The sequence below is a fragment of the Sebastes umbrosus genome, chromosome 22, assembly GCF_015220745.1.
Source record: "Sebastes umbrosus isolate fSebUmb1 chromosome 22, fSebUmb1.pri, whole genome shotgun sequence".
Taxonomy (NCBI): domain Eukaryota; kingdom Metazoa; phylum Chordata; class Actinopteri; order Perciformes; family Sebastidae; genus Sebastes; species Sebastes umbrosus.
Genome location: NC_051290.1, coordinates 474216 through 491798, shown reverse-complemented (window position 1 = coordinate 491798; position 17583 = coordinate 474216). Strand labels below are relative to the sequence as shown.

The 17583-nt window shown below is 40.5% G+C and overlaps 1 protein-coding gene across 2 annotated transcripts; it reads right to left on the bottom strand.

Annotated features, from left to right (window-relative positions):
- Positions 1–3439: 3439 nt before the first annotated feature.
- Positions 3440–15965, bottom strand: LOC119481740 (flocculation protein FLO11-like). Of its 2 annotated transcripts, XM_037758908.1 has the most exons (6): positions 15726–15965; positions 11740–11813; positions 10851–11562; positions 9590–9751; positions 9001–9205; positions 3440–8846 (listed from the first exon to the last, which is right to left on the bottom strand). In XM_037758908.1, exons 3-6 carry the CDS (start codon positions 10993–10995, stop codon positions 6164–6166), a joined length of 3195 nt encoding a protein of 1064 aa, XP_037614836.1. In that variant the 5' UTR covers positions 10996–11562; positions 11740–11813; positions 15726–15965; the 3' UTR covers positions 3440–6163. The 2 variants fall into 2 exon arrangements, with proteins under 2 accessions (XP_037614836.1, XP_037614835.1); XM_037758907.1 differs by lacking the exon at positions 11740–11813.
- Between the last annotated feature and the right edge of the window lie 1618 nt (positions 15966–17583).

Below are 17583 nucleotides of genomic sequence, written 5' to 3'. Positions count from 1 at the left end.
GATAGCAGCTAATGTTAACTAGCTATTACCGGCTGATAACAGCTAACGTTAACTAACTCTTACCGGCTGATAACAGCTAACGTTAACTAGCTATTACCGGCTGATAACAGCTAACGTTAACTAGCTCTTACCGGCTGATAACAGCTAACGTTAACTAGCTCTTACCGGCTGATAACAGCTAACGTTAACTAGCTATTACCGGCTGATAACAGCTAACGTTAACTAGCTCTTACCGGCTGATAACAGCTAACGTTAACTAGCTATTACCGGCTGCTAACAGCTAACGTTAACTAGCTATTACCGGCTGATAACAGCTAACGTTAACTAGCTATTACCGGCTGATAACAGCTAACGTTAACTAGCTCTTACCGGCTGATAACAGCTAACGTTAACTAGCTATTACCGACTGATAACAGCTAACGTTATCTAACGTAATCCGACCCGTCAATGTGAATCCAGTCAGTGTGATAGAAACTCTTCTATCAGAGAGGAACATTTTTGAATGTTATCGTCAACATTCGATGAACAACCTTCTCTGGTTTGACTCAACGGATTTCTCAACAAAAAGAGATCAAGACGGGGTTTCCAAACATTAGGCCAGCCCTGACATCAGCCTCGTGCACACCTAAGGCGACACTAAATGTAGTCGTAGTTTTTGTCACGTAACTTTCGTACTTAAGTTACGCCACTTCCGTTGTTATTTAAACAAAAAACGCAATCTTTTCCTAAAGCTAACTAAGTCGTTTTTGTCACGTAACTTCCGTACTTGAGTTATGGCACTTCCGGTGTTGTTTTAACCCAAACCGCGATCTTTTCTCAAACCTAACTAAGTTGTTTTGTTGCCTAATCCTAACCAAGACGATGTTTTCCTAAGTCTAGTTAAGTAGTTTTAATTTGAAAAGAGCAGAAATGAAACGTGTGTCACGTGTTGCTGGACATTCGTAGGAAAAAGCACGAAAAATACGTTATTGAAAGTCGTGCTGAGCGTCACGAAAAAAAGGGGAAATATTCGTGAGGACATTTGGAAATAAAATCCTAAATGAATTGGCAGATGTCAAAACCAAAACCAGTTTTGCTTCACGAGGCTGATCTCAGAGCTGCAGAGCCTTTTGGGAACCTGAGCTACAAACAGACAGATTTTAGACAACATTTCCTCAGTCACTCTAGTCGAAAGTCCACACCCACGCAGAGCGAGAACGGCTCTATCTAACGCTAAGTAGTAACAGTTGTCAAGTAGAAATGGCACTCTGTAACCATGGAGATATATAACCTTATTAGTTCAGGTAAACAAAAAACACCATCAACCACAACATCAACGGCTCGGTATCACCCTTCTCGAGGAGGTCCTTCAAACCTCCACGAACTCTCAGTCCACAGGCGCTAATTTGTCCGCCTGGATTCAATCAGGTCGACCTCCGTCTGAGACGAATCGCAGACGCCATTGGAGGATCTGCTCGAGCTCTCCGAAGTCAAAACCTGTGAATTTAGCCACAAAAGGTTTAAAAAACAAGATCGTTTTTAATCCATCCGCGTATGAATCCAATCTTGTGCGCACGTTGGTTTCCAAACCGACCACCGAAGACGTCTGGAAAACATCCAGCTGTCAATCAGAGTTCGATAGAAACTGTTGCGCTCTGTTAAGTCACGTCCTTTCCATGGCGTTAGTGGTAATGGAGGTCCAACGTAGCTTTGTCCATCATCTGTACGGGTAGCTCCGTCGGCAAAGTTAACACCCGTCGTCCTTTTGCAACAAATGGGTGGTGAAGTCGGCGTTGTAATGCAGCATGGACACAGGGTTTAAGGATCAGTCAGACTCGAGGTCTTTACATCACAATCATCAGGAACACTTTCCTCCAAGATTACATTTCCTCTAGCTCCTGTCTTTATTTTCTAAGGGGCCGTTCACGTCCAAAAACGCGTCCGCCGTGCCGCTTTCGTGGGAGGTTACGCTCTTGTCGCACCTGCTGTTATTAAGCAACCAAAACCTGCGTGCTGAATAAAACTCAGACAAAACAAAGATAAATGGATTTCCAGCACCAATCAGCTTCACGGGTGTTGTGACGTTCTCAGACAGAAAGGTTCAAGCAAGTAAAACAGTCCGTTGGACAGATCGTAAAGCTCTCAGTCCTGCACTAAAATGATTAACTCCTCCTCCGTCTGTTTAACGGAGACTTGATATTTACGGAAGAAAGAAAAAAAGATATCTGCCGGATGTGATTGGTTGTTCCTCGTCACATGACATTAGGGATGCACCGATGCCGACCCAAGTAGCTGGATGGAGTATCACTGGTATCGGATCGGTACTTGGTATCGGCTGATACCCAAAGCCCATCGATCGCTGTCGGTATCGGGACTGAAAAAGTCCGATCGGTGCATCCCTACATGACATGCAGTGCACGTTTCTGCGCTCCAAAAGTTGAACTACTTTATTTCGGGGCGTAACCGTCATGCCCTGAAAAATAGGCGCTTGGGAACGCTTGCACGCACTTCCGTGCATCTACACTGACAACAATGAATTTTAGGGCGCAAAACAAAACGCAGCATGTGAACGACCCCGAAGGCGACATTTGAACAGTTCTGGTTCCGCCACAATCTGATGTCACTGCACACTCTTTCTCCTCTCTCATTGGCTACAGGTCAGACTTTACTTCCTGGTGTCTTTTTTCCAACACGCCCTGACGTCTGGTTTTTGAACCAACACACATTTGTGAAACTTTGCTAACACAGCTTACATTAAAAGCTGTAAAAAAAAAAAAAAATAGATAAACAAAAACAAGTGCACTTTGTGGGAGCAGGTTGAAGAAAACGTGACAAAGAAATTATTAAATATTTAGTCCCAGTGATACGAGAGAACATCCTGCTACAACACTTCATAATAACCATTTATAAATAGTAAATTAATAATTAATTATACTTAGTTAACAGTTATTTTACTGTAAACAAACAACAAAATGATAATTAATACTGTTTACTAATTATTAGCAATGCTTTTATTTGTTATTTACAGTTTATTAATGCACAAATTATTACATTTTATATACTATATATGTAAATAGATATTTAATGATTAAGATATTATTTGTAAACCTTTAACAAATTGTTCGTAAAACATCTATAAACATTACATAGACAGATATTTTTTAACAATTTGTTAATGGTTAATAATTGGTTTGTAAAATTTGGATGCTATTATAAAACTGCAACTGATAATTACAATAACCCTGTTAAATGTATTTATAATACAAAGTATTTAAATACTTTGTATTATAAATACTTTGAATATAAGAATGTAGAACGTAATTGTTAGTCTCTTATCAGCTACGATACACTGGAGAATTTATAAACTAATTATTCCACATTACACAAAGTAATGATACAATAACATAAATTATAGCATTACTAATAGTTCGTAAACATTGTTAATCATCATTTAATTGTTTGTTCACAGTAAAATAACTTAAGTTTAATTAACTATCAATTTATAAACGATGGTTATTAATATAAAGTGAGAAGTAGAACAAAATGATTCATTTTGATGTTTCTACGCTGACACGATTAAAAAGTACTACAAATGTGTGATGGCATACCAACGTGAAAATGTGTTGGAAATTTACTTGGAATAAAAAAAAAATGCACCAGCTCTTACAATCATTACACAGCTGCTGCTGTTGGGTGAAAATCTCACATCTCCAAGGTGTTGACACAGAAAATTATGCATTTTTTGAGTGTTATAGAAAGACTTTCATCGCAGCCAAAGGTGCGTAGGAATTGTTATATTTCACCTTAACTGGAGGTTTTTACCCAACAATGACATTACTTTGCTATCAACGCTTTTTGAAGAAGTTTTTTTTTTTTGGGGGGGGGGGGGTTTGGCAGGGGGGTATTTACACACAGACTCTTGCTGATGAAAAATATTGCTCTTCACTAATTACAGATTCTAAGGTGATTGGAAATACACCGGCATGTACTACACACAAATGTTAGTAACTCTCCATCATTGACAAAATATACTCTAACCTTTATGTCTTTCTGTCACAAAATATCAATATCGACACATTAATATGTTACAACAACGTAAACCCGAAATGACTTGTTCTCCAATTCTTAAGCCATCGATTGATCAATTTATCAGTAGAATTCTATGAATGAAGAGAGATGCATTGAACGTAGACGTCTTGTATCTGACCTCAAATTCAGGGAAAGAAACAAAGACGGGAATGATGACGTATTCCCGTCTCTGTTGTTTGGTGCTTTGTTTCCGTCTAAAAAGTGCCCATTGTTTATTCCTATTTATGCAGAAGCTTTTTTCTCTCCGCCGAAAGGCTGACGCACAACTGCTCCATCAACCCTGAGACCTTCCATACAGGATCAAGTTGCCACGAAACACATCAAAACTGTCTTTTTTCCTTTTCAGAAACTACCCACCTAATTCCGCTCTCCTGACAGACTTCTTCATCTAAACGTCAACCTCTAATGAATGAATCAGTCTTCCCCTCTGTCAGTCAGAGTGAATCATCATCATCCTCCTACTTCAGTCGCTCTTCGTTTTTCCCAAAACAGCCAGTTTGTCCCCGGCACGTTTCCAAAAACCTCCGTCATCGCCCCGAGACGAGCGAGGGTGTCTCCTGCTAAATGTTCCAACTATTTAAAGTTCTCGTTGGTGACAGACAGACGTCATTTCTGTCGAGAAGCAAACGCACCCTCTGGTGAACACCGGTTCGACTTGCGAGCGTCGACGTCATTGGACCACCCAAGACGGATTTATAATTGCAGAATTGGTTGTGTGAGGGTTTAGCGTTTAATTTAAGGATGCACCGATACCGATACCAGATTGGATATCGGGCTGATACTGACTCAAATTTATTTGTTATATTTTGTTTTACAAAGTTAGGAAAGCAATGTTTAAGTCAAGCCTGATCCCAGTCACTCCCACACAGCGAGACTTATAGCTTAATAATTATATATCGGATAGCTAGGTAGCCATAGCATCTGTTGAGCTAACCACCGCTGTACAGTTGTTAAATTCTGATTGGAATACGTAAGGGATAATGTAGAGTGAGCCGGTCATTGTTGTTTATATCACAACAATGACCTGTTAGCTGTACATCATACCGCTTATTACACGGCTACGTACTTAAAAAATCAATAATTTGACACAAAAATGGTCCGCCAGAGTCCGACACCAGAGCTGCGCCCATAGCGACGGTCTGCTATAGAGAAATAACAGACCGTAGAACGCTGTGATTGACCAATCAGAATCAAGTATTCAACAAAGACTCAGTAGTCAGTGGAAACTAGCATTTGCATGTTAGCGTTAAACTCCATTCCATGGCTAAATAAGCCTGCTGGCTAGTTAGCATAGCTTATAATTACCAGTAGTCCAGGTTTTCAGTACCCTTCAGGTTTTTGACCACTAGTAACACTATGGAACAATATATATATAACATCCCTCGATTCCACTGGTCAACCTTTGGCAATAATGGGCCAAGAAAAGCAGCAATATGCTCGCGAAAGGCGCAGTACAATCAGCCTACTAGCTAGCAAATACGGATGTAAACAATGCAGGTTTTAAGGAGTACTCCAAGACACAGATTTAAACAATAACGGTCAAAAATTGGAGCTGAGTAGTAGGCCAAAGTATTACTTTCTAGTTTGGGTCAACCTCCCATAATGCAACTTAAATAGCACCTTTAAAACTGTTGTTGGAGTGTGAAGTCACAGTATTTTGGAGACTAAAACTAAAGATAAGACTGTGTCGCCTTAACATCCACAAGGAAATCTACCATGTTAAGACAGTTCACTCTGACTGAGAACAACTCCCCAAAGTTACGTAATGGTGGATTGCTAAATATTGTTTTGTGTAAACTTCTGTTGGGATCAAAACTGGGGATCAGAAACCACGTTGTAATAAGCTTTCTTGTTGACTCATTTCCTAACATCCGACACCTAAAGCTGGTCTGACAAACAGATGATGAATTTATTATGTGACTTAACTGATCCACAATCATCTGCGTTCAAAAACTTCCCCGGTTGCAGAACAATCTAAAAAAAAACTGTTTTAAGGGTGGACGCCATCGCCATCGCCATCGCCATCACCATCACCATAGTTGACTTCATCCCTTGTCATGGATGACGAATGGTTTGATCCGCCCACTTCCATCAATCACACGGTCTCCATGACGATGACGACTTTGCCGCCGTCGTCGGACGTCGGCGTGGTGGCGGAGGTGGAGTTACACAGTGTGAGTCCTTCCCCTGTGGCTATCTGACCTCTGGCAGGGCAGTCCACGCTGTCATGGAGATCAGTGTTTCCACCTCCTTTTTTATCCCTCTCACCTCCTCCTCCTCCTCTCCTGCCATCCTCCTTCCTTTCCCCCTCCTCCTCTTCCTCCTCCTCCTCCTCCTCCTCCTCCACCCGACACCTGCATACCTCGATGCCAGAGTCGCCGGTAAGTCGCCGATGTCTATACTGGCTCTCGTCGGCTCCCATGTCCTCATCTTCATCATCATCATGGTCCTCCTCCTCCTGGTCCTCCTCTCCGTCCTCCCAGCTGGGAGGTCCTGGTTCAAAGACGTCCACGCAGGGGGAGAAGAGAGTCTGTTTCGGAGGGGACTGAGTGGCCCGAGGCGAGGGGGAGAGGGAGGAAGCGTGGCCGGAGGAAGTTCCACCTTTGTTGGACTGGTGCAGAGCAGTGAGGGGGTCAAGCAGTAGAGCTGGGGCTGGGAGGGAAGTAGAAGACAGGGCTGGAGGGGTGGGGAGGGAAGGAGGAGAAGAAGGAAGGGATGAGGGTGAGGATGGGGAGAGGGCAGCCGGGGGAGACTGGGAAGCGATAGAAGATTCGGACTCTATAGTTATGGCTGGGCAGGAGGAAGAGGGGGATGTTATGAAAGTGAGCACTGGGATCGGAGTGGACAGTGAGCCTGATCTAGAACCAACACTAGAGCATGATCCAGAACCAGAACTAAAACCAGCCTGGACATTTGATGGTAATGGGCCAATAAGGTCTTGCTTTTGAGACAGGACCAGAGAAGGACCTGAATCGGCTGGTACTGCAGCTGGATATAGGCAAGATACAAGAACAGCAACAGACCCTGGGTGTTGGGGCAAGCCTGACGTTGGGCTGGGAGGAACCAGGACTGGACCTGTCCCGGGTGACAGTTCTGGAATCTGGCAATGGGCTAATGAAGGTACATCTGTAGCAAGGGTAAGGTTTGAATGTGCAGGATTTACAATCGGATCAGTTTCACAGTCTGGGGCTATGGTGATTTTAGGTTGTAAGATTGGCACAAGGGTAAGGCTTGAAGGTACTGGGTCTGGAGCTTTTGTATGATTTTTAAGTATTGGGTCTGGAAAGGGGCTAAGGTTTGAGGGTATTGGTTCTGGAACTTGGGTCAAGTTTGAAGGTACCGGGGTAGGAGTTTGGGTAAGGTTTGAAGGTATCGGGGGTGGAGCTTGGGTAAGGTTTGAAGGTATCGGGGGTGGAGCTTGGGTAAGGTTTGAAGCTGTCGGGCCAGGAGCTCGGGTAAGGTTTGAAGGTACTGGGGCTGGAGCTTGGGTAAGGTTTGAAGGTACCGGGGTTGGAGCTTGGGTAAGGTTTGAAGGTAACGGGGCTGGTGCTTGGGTAAGGTTTGAAGGTACTGGGGCTGGAGCTTGGGTAAGGTTTGATGGTACCGGGGTTGGTGCTTGGGTAAGGTTTGAAGGCAACAGGGCTGGTGCTTGGGTAAGGTTTGAAGGTACTGGGGCTGGAGCTTGGGTAACGTTTGAAGGTACTGGGGCTGGTGCTTGGGTTAGGTTTGAAGGTACTGGGGCTGGAGCTTGGGTAACTTTTGAATGTACCAGGGTAGGAGCTTGGGTAAGGTTTGAAGGTACTGGGGCTGGAGCTTGGGTAACGTTTGAAGGTACCAGGGTAGGAGCTTGGGTAAGGTTTGAAGGTACCAGGATAGGAGCTTGGGTAAGGTTTGAAGGTACTGGGGCTGGAGCTTGGGTAAGGTTTGAAGATACTGGAGTTGGACCTTGGGTAAGGTTTGAAGGTACTGGGGCTGGAGCTTGGGTAAGGCTCGACAGTGCCAGGATTGGCACATGGCTAGGATTTGGGTCCGGGATCGGGAGACTAGCAGAGCCTATTATCATGGCCAAAGCTCTTCCAAGATCTGGGGATGGTACTGAGGTTGGGCTACTAGGAACGTTGGCATTATCAAAAGTTCTTGTTAGATCAAGGGTTTGGAGGGTTCGGTTGGCTGTAGGGCTGTCAGAAGTGCTAGCTGTTGGCGTAGAAGTGCCTGACATTGAGGTGATATTTGGGGCAGGGGTAGTTTTGGGGTCCTCTGCTGGACCCTCAATGCTTATTACTTGGATGGAGGGGAGTGTTGGGTCAACAACACTTGGACTAGGGGGTGTAATTGGGCTACCGGTGCTAACTATTGGGCTACACGCTGCTAGGTCAAGCCGTTGCTTTATGGGAGACGTAGTTACAACAGGAAGAGCCACCTCTGAACCGGGAGAGGGCAGAGGCAGAGGGGAGGATGCCCCGGTAACAACCGCCACCGTAACAGTCTGGTTGGGAACCAATGAGTCCGTGGCAACGGGTTCCTGTGCTCCGGCAGCGTCTTCATCAATGATGTCAATGGCCACCGTGGCAACCATCCTCTCAGAACCAAATCGTGTCTCATTTACCTCCAAACTGGTTGCCGCGGCAGTGATGATCTCCATGGTGACATCTAGAGGGAGGGGCGCGGCCTCGCTGGGCGTGGTGGCGTGGCTTGTGTCAGTCTCGTACGTGACAGGTGCCGATAGGGAGGAGCTACATGGAGAGGAGGGGCAGCAGGAGTCGCAGGAACAACTGGAGCTACAGGAAAGATAACACTTAAAAAGTTAGAATCTATGGCCCCGACCATGGCTCTGAAATATCAGTAAGTTAAAATCTATGGCCCCGACCATGGCTCTTAGTACTACTGCTTATTTCCCTGTGGTGTTACTAGTTACCTGTTGTTTATTGTTACCTGTTGTCGGAGCTGAGTGAGGACGGACCGTCGCTGAGCGGCCGGTGCAGTAGCGGGTCGTGCTGTGTGAGCAGGTGGGGGTCGGCGGTGCGGGGGGGCTGTGGGTAACGTGGGGTGGTGAACACAGAGCTGTAGGGTGGGGGCGGGGTGGAGGGTTGAGCCGCCACCTCCTCGTAGGACGGCAGCTTCAGAGATGCCAGGAAACCTAAAAACAGAAGAGGTGAGCAAGTAGTTTGAAACTGATGATTGTTTTAAACCTGCAATAACATTGGCTAACATTTTCTTATTTCCACATCCAGCAGGTTCAGAGCAACATGATGATTCATTAGGAGTCTCCTGATGAACGTAAGTCCAATGTTCTCTCTTTTAGCTCTGTTTTTGGTCTCCACCAACTCCTGAGGAGTAAATGCTACGTTCACCAGCTACTCTCTAGAGCAGTCAGAGTGAACCAGAACAGTAAAGTTGTGGGCCGGCTTCTATACTCTTTGTCCGAGCTGTAAATTCCCTCAGAGTCGTCACGGCGACAGATTAAAAAGGTGGCTCATCACAAAGAGACAGAAAACAAACAGTTGAATTTGTTGTGTCTTACTGAGGTCCAGCATGGAGGACGGGTAGGAGTTGGCTCCATGGTAGGCCAGCAGGCTGATCTCTCGCTGCCTCTGCTGCTGCTGAACTCTCAGTTTGGCTCGACGGTGTCGGTACGCACAGCAGCAGCTGAACAGGATGAGGACGGTCCACAGCAGCCAGAACCCTGAACACAACATTACAGCCGTATGGGTCAAAAACACGACTTCAACTGGCATTACAGAGCTCAACAGTGAGGTTCCGGAAGTGAGAATTCCATCCAGTGGCGTAGAAGTCCGTAAGATATAATATAAGAAGTTTTATTTGCGATGTCATGGAGGTACTACACTACCCACAATCCTAAAGTGTAACAGCGACATCTCTGATTGGTCAACTTGTTCTCACTCCCAACTCGTCAAATACTAACGATTCACGGGACTCACAGGACTGATGATACTAACAACTCACGTGACTATAGACTCACGGTACTGATGATACCGACGACTCTACCGACGTGACTAGTGACTCACCTGAATAGTAACTCACGATACTGACGATACTAACGACTCACATGACTAACGACTCACGCGAGTAATGACTTACGTTAATGACTATACTAACAACTCAGGTGACTAAAGACTCACGTGACTCACAGAACTAACGACGCTAACGATCCGCGTGACTAACGACTCACATGACTAGTGACTCAAGGGACTGACGATACTAATGATTCACGTGACTAGCAACTCACGTGAGTCACAGAACTAACGATATTAAACAATTCACGTGACTAAAGACTCACGGTAGTGACGATACTAACGAATCACGTAACTAACGACTCACGGTACTGACGATACTAACAAGTCAGGTGACTAAAGACTCACGTGACTCACAGGACTAACGATACTAATGATTCACGTGACTAAAGACTCACGGTAGTGACGATACTAACGAATCACGTCACTAACGACTCACGGTAGTGATGATACTAACGACTCATGTGACTAACGACTCACGTGACTCACAGGACTAACGATACTAACAATTCACGTGACTGGTGACTCACGGTACTGACGATACTAAAGACTCACGTGACTAACGACTCACGTGACTCACAGGACTGACTGTTGTATCTTTGTAGAGCCTCTAAACAAAGAACATAATAATAATAATGACGAGCAGCATAATAAAAGGTATATAAATGATGCTGTATATTGTTGCTTTAGATAGATAACCATAGTACCACAGTACTACTACCAGCCCACAGGACAGTACACCAAACTTACACCAGAGTTCGTAGTAGTATGTGCAGCAGCCGGTCTCTCCGCAGCAGTGACCCGTCTCACACAGGTATCCTCCGTTAGCGTTGGCCCCGGGGCAGTACCGCGGTCTCCCCAGCAGGGGCAGGCTACCACCGGAGTGGTACTCCATCGCACCCCCGCTCTGCCTGGACCTAGCGCCGCGCCACCGCTGCCCGCTCACTGCTCGCCCCTAACGAGCTTGTTAGCTCGCACAAACACGTAAACCGGGGTCGGAGTCCAACTACATTTTATTTTTCTAATGGAATATTATCTCTGAAGAGTGTTTTGGTTTGGAACCGCTGTGTTAGCTAGTTAGCTGCTAACTGCAAGTAGCTTAAAAAAAATGAAGCTAATCTACATTTTCAAGTGGAATACTTGTTTATTTAATGCTGCCGCTGAGACAATTTCACAGTGAAGCAGCTGCTACTCCCGCAGCTTCAATGTCATTTTTCTGATGATGAACTACTGAGATCACCACATTGGCAAAATTAGCTTCGTTAGCGCACAAGAATGCTTCGATACACGATTCAAAGCTGCTGTTCAGAGGTCACCTCTCTGGTTAAAACCACTGCACCTCTGCAAAGCAAACTCAGGTAATAGTGCTGACGACTGCAACTAAATACTACGAGTACTGCAGCTGTAGTAGTGTTCGGGCCGGTGGAGCGAGACAGGATGTCGTCCGATAGGAGGTCCTGAACTGGAAAGAGAGAGAGAGAGAGAGGAAAGACAATAGTTTATTGATAAACGTCACACAACTACTACAGGCCTGTTTGATATTCATCACCGCATCGGCTCAAACCACCAGCCGACACAATGCACCCTCTCTCCACACACACACGTTGGTATTTCTACACTTCTGAGGACCACCACCGACCTCATGTTTTCCCAGGACCCTGACCTTAAAGAGGGTCACATCTCCGCTCGTTTCCTGTCTTTCTTTACTATCATCTGTACAATAAAGAAAAAAATAATATCTTAGGGCTAGGGCTGTCAATCCAGTTAATTACACATTTTTTTATCCGTTCAAAATGTACCTTAAAGGCAAGGCAAGGCAAGGCAAGGCAGCTTTATTTGTATAGCACATTTCAACAACAGGGCAATTCAAAGTGCTTTACAGAAACATTCAAGAACATTGCGACAAAATGCAAAAGAACATTAAGAAATAATTAAAACAGTTATAAAAACATAAAAACATTAAAACATTAAAGATTAGAAAATAAAAACAAGCTAAAAATAAAAGCTAGGATAGAAGCTAAAATTGCATAAAACTCAAAAGAGTAAAAGTTATAGTGCAGTGTCAGAATGAAAGGCACCCGCAAACAGGAAAGTTTTAAGCTTTGTTTTAAAAGAAGTGAGAGTTGGAGCGGTCCTGCAGGTTTCTGGGAGCTTGTTCCAGATATTTGGTGCATAAAAACTGAATGCTGCTTCTGCATGTTTAGTTCTGACTCTGGGGACACTAAGCAGACCTGATCCAGATGACCTGAGAGGTCTGGATGGTTCATAACACAGCAGAAGATCAGAAATGTATTTTGGCCCTAAACCATTTAGTGCTTTGTAAACCAGCAGCAGTATTTTGAAATCAATTCTCTGAGAGACAGGCAGCCAGTGTAGAGACTTCAGAACTGGACTGATGTGATCCACTTTCTTGGTCTTAGTGAGGACTCTAGCAGCAACGTTCTGAATCAGCTGCAGCTGTCTGATCGATTTTTTAGGAAGACCGGTAAAGACGCCGTTACAGTAGTCAAGTCGGCTGAAGATAAATGCATGTACTAGTTTTTCCAAATCCTGCTGAGACATCAGTCCTCTAATTCTTCTTATATTCTTCAGGTGATAGAAGGCTGTCTTTGTAATTGTCTTAATATGGCTGTTAAAGCTCAGGTCTGAGTCCATGACTACACCAAGGTTTCTGGCTTGGTCTGAGCTTTTTAACATCACAGATTGTAGGTGAGCACTAACCTTTAATCTTTCTTTTTTGGCTCCAAAAACTACAACCTCAGTTTTGTCTTTGTTCAGCTGAAGAAAATTCTGGCACATCCAATTATTGACTTGTTCAATGCACTCACTCAGTGCTTGTATTGGACTGTAGTCTCCTGGTGATAGAGTTATGTAAATTTGTGTGTCGTCTGCATAGTTATGGTAATTTATTTTGTTGTTCTCAAAAATCTGACCCAGTGGGAGCATGTAGATGTTAAACAAAAGAGGCCCCAAGATGGAGCCTTGGGGAACTCCGCATGTGATTTTGTTCAGCTCAGATTTGCAATTACCTATAGACACAAAGAAGTCCCTGTCTTTTAGGTAGGATTTAAACCAGCTGAGTGCTATGCCAGAAATACCCACCCAGTTTTCCAGTCGGTCTAGTAATATATTATGGTCAACCGTGTCGAATGCAGCACTGAGATCCAGTAAAACTAAAACCGTAGTTCTACCACTGTCTGTGTTCAATCGGATGTCATTGAAGACCTTAACAAGAGCAGTCTCAGTGCTGTGGTTTCGTCGAAAACCTGACTGGAAGACATCAAAAGAGTTGTTTAGTGCCAGAAAGCAGATTAAAGGCAGATTTGTCAAGTATTTAATGCTCTTATCAACATGGGAGTGGACAAATATGCTGCTTTATGTAAATGTATGTATATATTTATTATTGGAAATCAATTAACGACAAAAAAAACTAAGACAGATATTGTCCAGAAACCCTCACAGGTACTGCATTTAGCATAAAACAATATGCTCCAATCATAACATGATAACATTCACATACCTTGAGGTCAGAGGTCAAGGGACCCCTCTGAAAATGCCCTTTTTTATGGTACCAATGGATTCTTTAGGTTTTCTAGTTTGACAGCCCTAATAATGATAATTTAATAACTTAGATATATCATATAAAAAACAGGCCTACTGGTGGAACACTAGTTCACCATTTTAACCCTGTATAATAGTACTATAATATTATATCTCTGTGCAGTTTAGTAACTTATAATGAGCTGAAAATACTGCACTACTTAACGTACCACATTCTGGTACATCACTTATGATATCACTTTAAAATACTCATATAGTAACTTGTGATTTTGCTGTTGTATTTCCACCCAACAATAGTATTAATTTATCATATCAAACGTTCTTTTCCAGCTACTCAACAGTTAGATAATATTTTTATTTTTTTTACTTTAGATATTTTTCTATTATATAAATTACTGTATTAATATCAAACTAAATTAATTATAAAATTAAGCATTTTTTAAAAACTCTTCCTTCCATGTTTGCTGTAGTTTAGCCCTCGTAGATCGTAGCACAGTGGGGAAAAAATATGGTGCAACACCAGCGCTAATTCAAAACGGGAAACTAATCTACATCAAATATATTCTGCAACTTCTAAAACTGTCTGAATTAATATCAAAACTAAATTAATTATAAAATTAAGCATTTTTTAAAAAACTCTTCCCAAAGTGTTTTAAAAATGTATTTAAGAGACTAAACTCTACCAAAACAAAGGTCACGGGCCTCTTCAAGGGGCACCAGACATGCAACACATGGGTGCACTACATGATATTAAATCTGAATTTTTAAATATCATCTGCCTTACAGAGTACACGAAAAATGTAATTAAATAATAAAATATAATAAAAATGAAATGAAATTAAATCAAATTAAAATAAAAAAAATGAAATAAAATAAAATAAATAAAATGATATAAAAACAAAATAAAATAAACAATACAAATAAAATTAAATAAGAGTAAAAAATAAAGCATAAAATAAAATAAAACAATACAAATAAAATAAAAAATATAATAAACAATAAAACAAAACAAAATAAACAATAAAAATAAAGTAAAACAGAGTAAAAAATAAAACAAAATAAATAAAATAAAACAATACAAATAAAATACAAATAACAATAAAACAAAACAAAATAAACAGTGCAAATGAAATAAAATAAAAGTTAAATGAAATAAAATAAAACAATAAAAATAAAATAAAATAATAAATAAATAAAATCAAAATATAATAAACAATAAAACATAGAATAAAATAAAACAATACAAATGACATAAAAGTAAAATAATCTAAATAAAATCTAAATATAATAAACAAAAAACAAAACAAAATCAACAATAAAAATAAAATGAAATAAAAGTAAAATAAATGAACAAATAAAAATAAAACGTTAAAAAATAAAATAAAATAAAATATAATAAACAATAAAACAAAACAAAATAAACAATACAATTAAAATAAAAGGTAAATAAAATACATAAATAAATCAAAATTAAATTAAATAAATAAAAATATAATAAACAATAAAACAACGCACAATAAACAATACAAATAAAATGAAATAAAAGTAAAATAAAATAAAATACATAAATAAATAAATAAAAATAAAATATAAATAAAATAAAATAAAAATATAAAACAAAACAAAATAAGCAATACGAATTAAAATAAAACGTAAAATATTGAATTAAATTAAATTAAATTAAATTAAATTAAATTAAATCATATTAAATTAAATTCATTCCATTTCTATAGGAAAAATTAAAATAAAGTAGGAAGGTATTTTATGGGCATCTTAATTCCTATTGGTGAGTCTGGATCCCCCCCCCCATAAAACCCGCTATTAATAACAATATGCAGAAAGGCCATAATATACATACATCTATCACTGTGTCAATAAGACAGTAACACACATTACTATAGCAGCATTCACACATCACGGAACCTCTTATACTAGCTGAATACTCTATGTATATGTGTATATTTATATATTTATATTTATATGTGTATATTTAGAGCCAGCAGCAGCAGAGAGACGGTAGAATCCTCCGGTAGAATCCTCCGGTAGCTGATAAACAACACTAACCGTTCCGCTCCGTCCTGTCCTCACCGGGCTGCTCCGCGTCGCTCTGCGGGCCTCTGAGCCTCTCTCCTCGGCCTGGTCTCAGGCTGTGAGTCGGTGTGTCGGTGCTCGGATCCTCCGGGGCCTCCTCGCGCTCTCTGGTTCCCGCCTCCTCGCGCTCCCTCCTCGGTGCGTCCCCTCCGCGAGCCCCGCCGCCATCAGCGCCAGCGGCACGTGAAGCCCGCGCAACGCAACACGACACACTTCCGCCTTGTCGCGTCTGGTGATTTTCAAAATAAAAGCCCCAGTATTCATGTTCATGGTTATATGGACAGATGTTCTCATCCAACATCTGTTTTTAACGTATATTTAACTATATGTGCTAAAATATAGATATGGATTAATGGAGGAAATGATCAGCAGATTAATCCATAGTAAAAAAAATAATCATTAGTTAATAGTTAAAACGAGTATTAATACTCTGATAGACTATATATATAGTATATATATATATATATATATATTATATATATACTATACATACACTATATATATATACACTAGTACAACAGTCACAGTATTATTAACAGTAGTTCATACTTTCATTACACTTTGCTGATTATACTAACATACTTTTACTGAAGTCCTTCAATGCACAACTGTTACTGTAACAGAGTACTTTTACTGTAACAGAGTATGTTTTTACAGTGTAGTATTAGTACTTTTACTACAACAGAGTATTTTTTTAGAGTGTAGTATTAGTACTTTTACTGTAACAGAGTACTTTCACAGTGTGGTATTAGTACTTTTACGATAACAGAGTATTTTTACAGTGTGGTATTAGTACTTTTACTTTAACAGTATTTCTACAGTGTGGTATTAGTAATTTTACTGTAACAGAGTATTTCTACAGTGTGGTATTAGTACTTTTACTGTTACAGAGTATTTTTACAGTGTGGTATTAGTACTTTTACTGTAACAGAGTATTTTTACAGTGTGGTATTAGTACTTTTACGACAACAGAGTATTTTTACAGTGTGGTATTAGTACTTTTACTTTAACAGTATTTCTACAGTGTGGTATTAGTAATTTTACTGTAACAGAGTATTTCTACAGTGTGGTATTAGTACTTTTACTTTAACAGTATTTCTACAGTGTGGTATTAGTACTTTTACTGTTACAGAGTATTTTCTACAGTGTGGTATTAGTTTTTTATAGTGTGGTATTAGTACTTTTATAGTATGGTATTAGTATTGTTATAGTGTGGTATTAGTACTTTTCTAGTGTGGTAATAGTATTTTTCTAGTGTGGTATTAGTATTGTTATAGTGTAGTATTAGGACTTTTACTGTAACAGAGTACTTTTATAGTGTGGTATTAGTATTGTTATAGTGTGGTATTAGTATTTTTATAATGTGGTATTAGTACTTTTATAGTGTAGTATTAGTACTTTTACTGTAACAGAGTATTTTTATAATGTGGTATTAGTATTGTTATAGTGTGGTATTAGTATTGTTATAGTGTGGTATTAGTATTTTTATAGTGAGGTATTAGTACTTTTATAGTATGGTATTAGTATTGTTATAGTGTGGTATTAGTACTTTTCTAGTGTGGTATTAGTACTTTTCTAGTGTGGTAATAGTATTTTTCTAGTGTGGTATTAGTATTGTTATAGTGTAGTATTAGTACTTTTACTGTAACAGAGTATTTTTATAGTGTGGTATTAGTACTTTTATAGTATGGTATTAGTATTGTTATAGTGTAGTATTAGTACTTTTATAGTGTGGTATTAGTACTTTTATAGTGTGGTATTAGTACTTTTATAGTGTGGTATTAGTACTTTCATAGGTGGTATTAGTACTTTTATAGTGTGGTATTAGTAC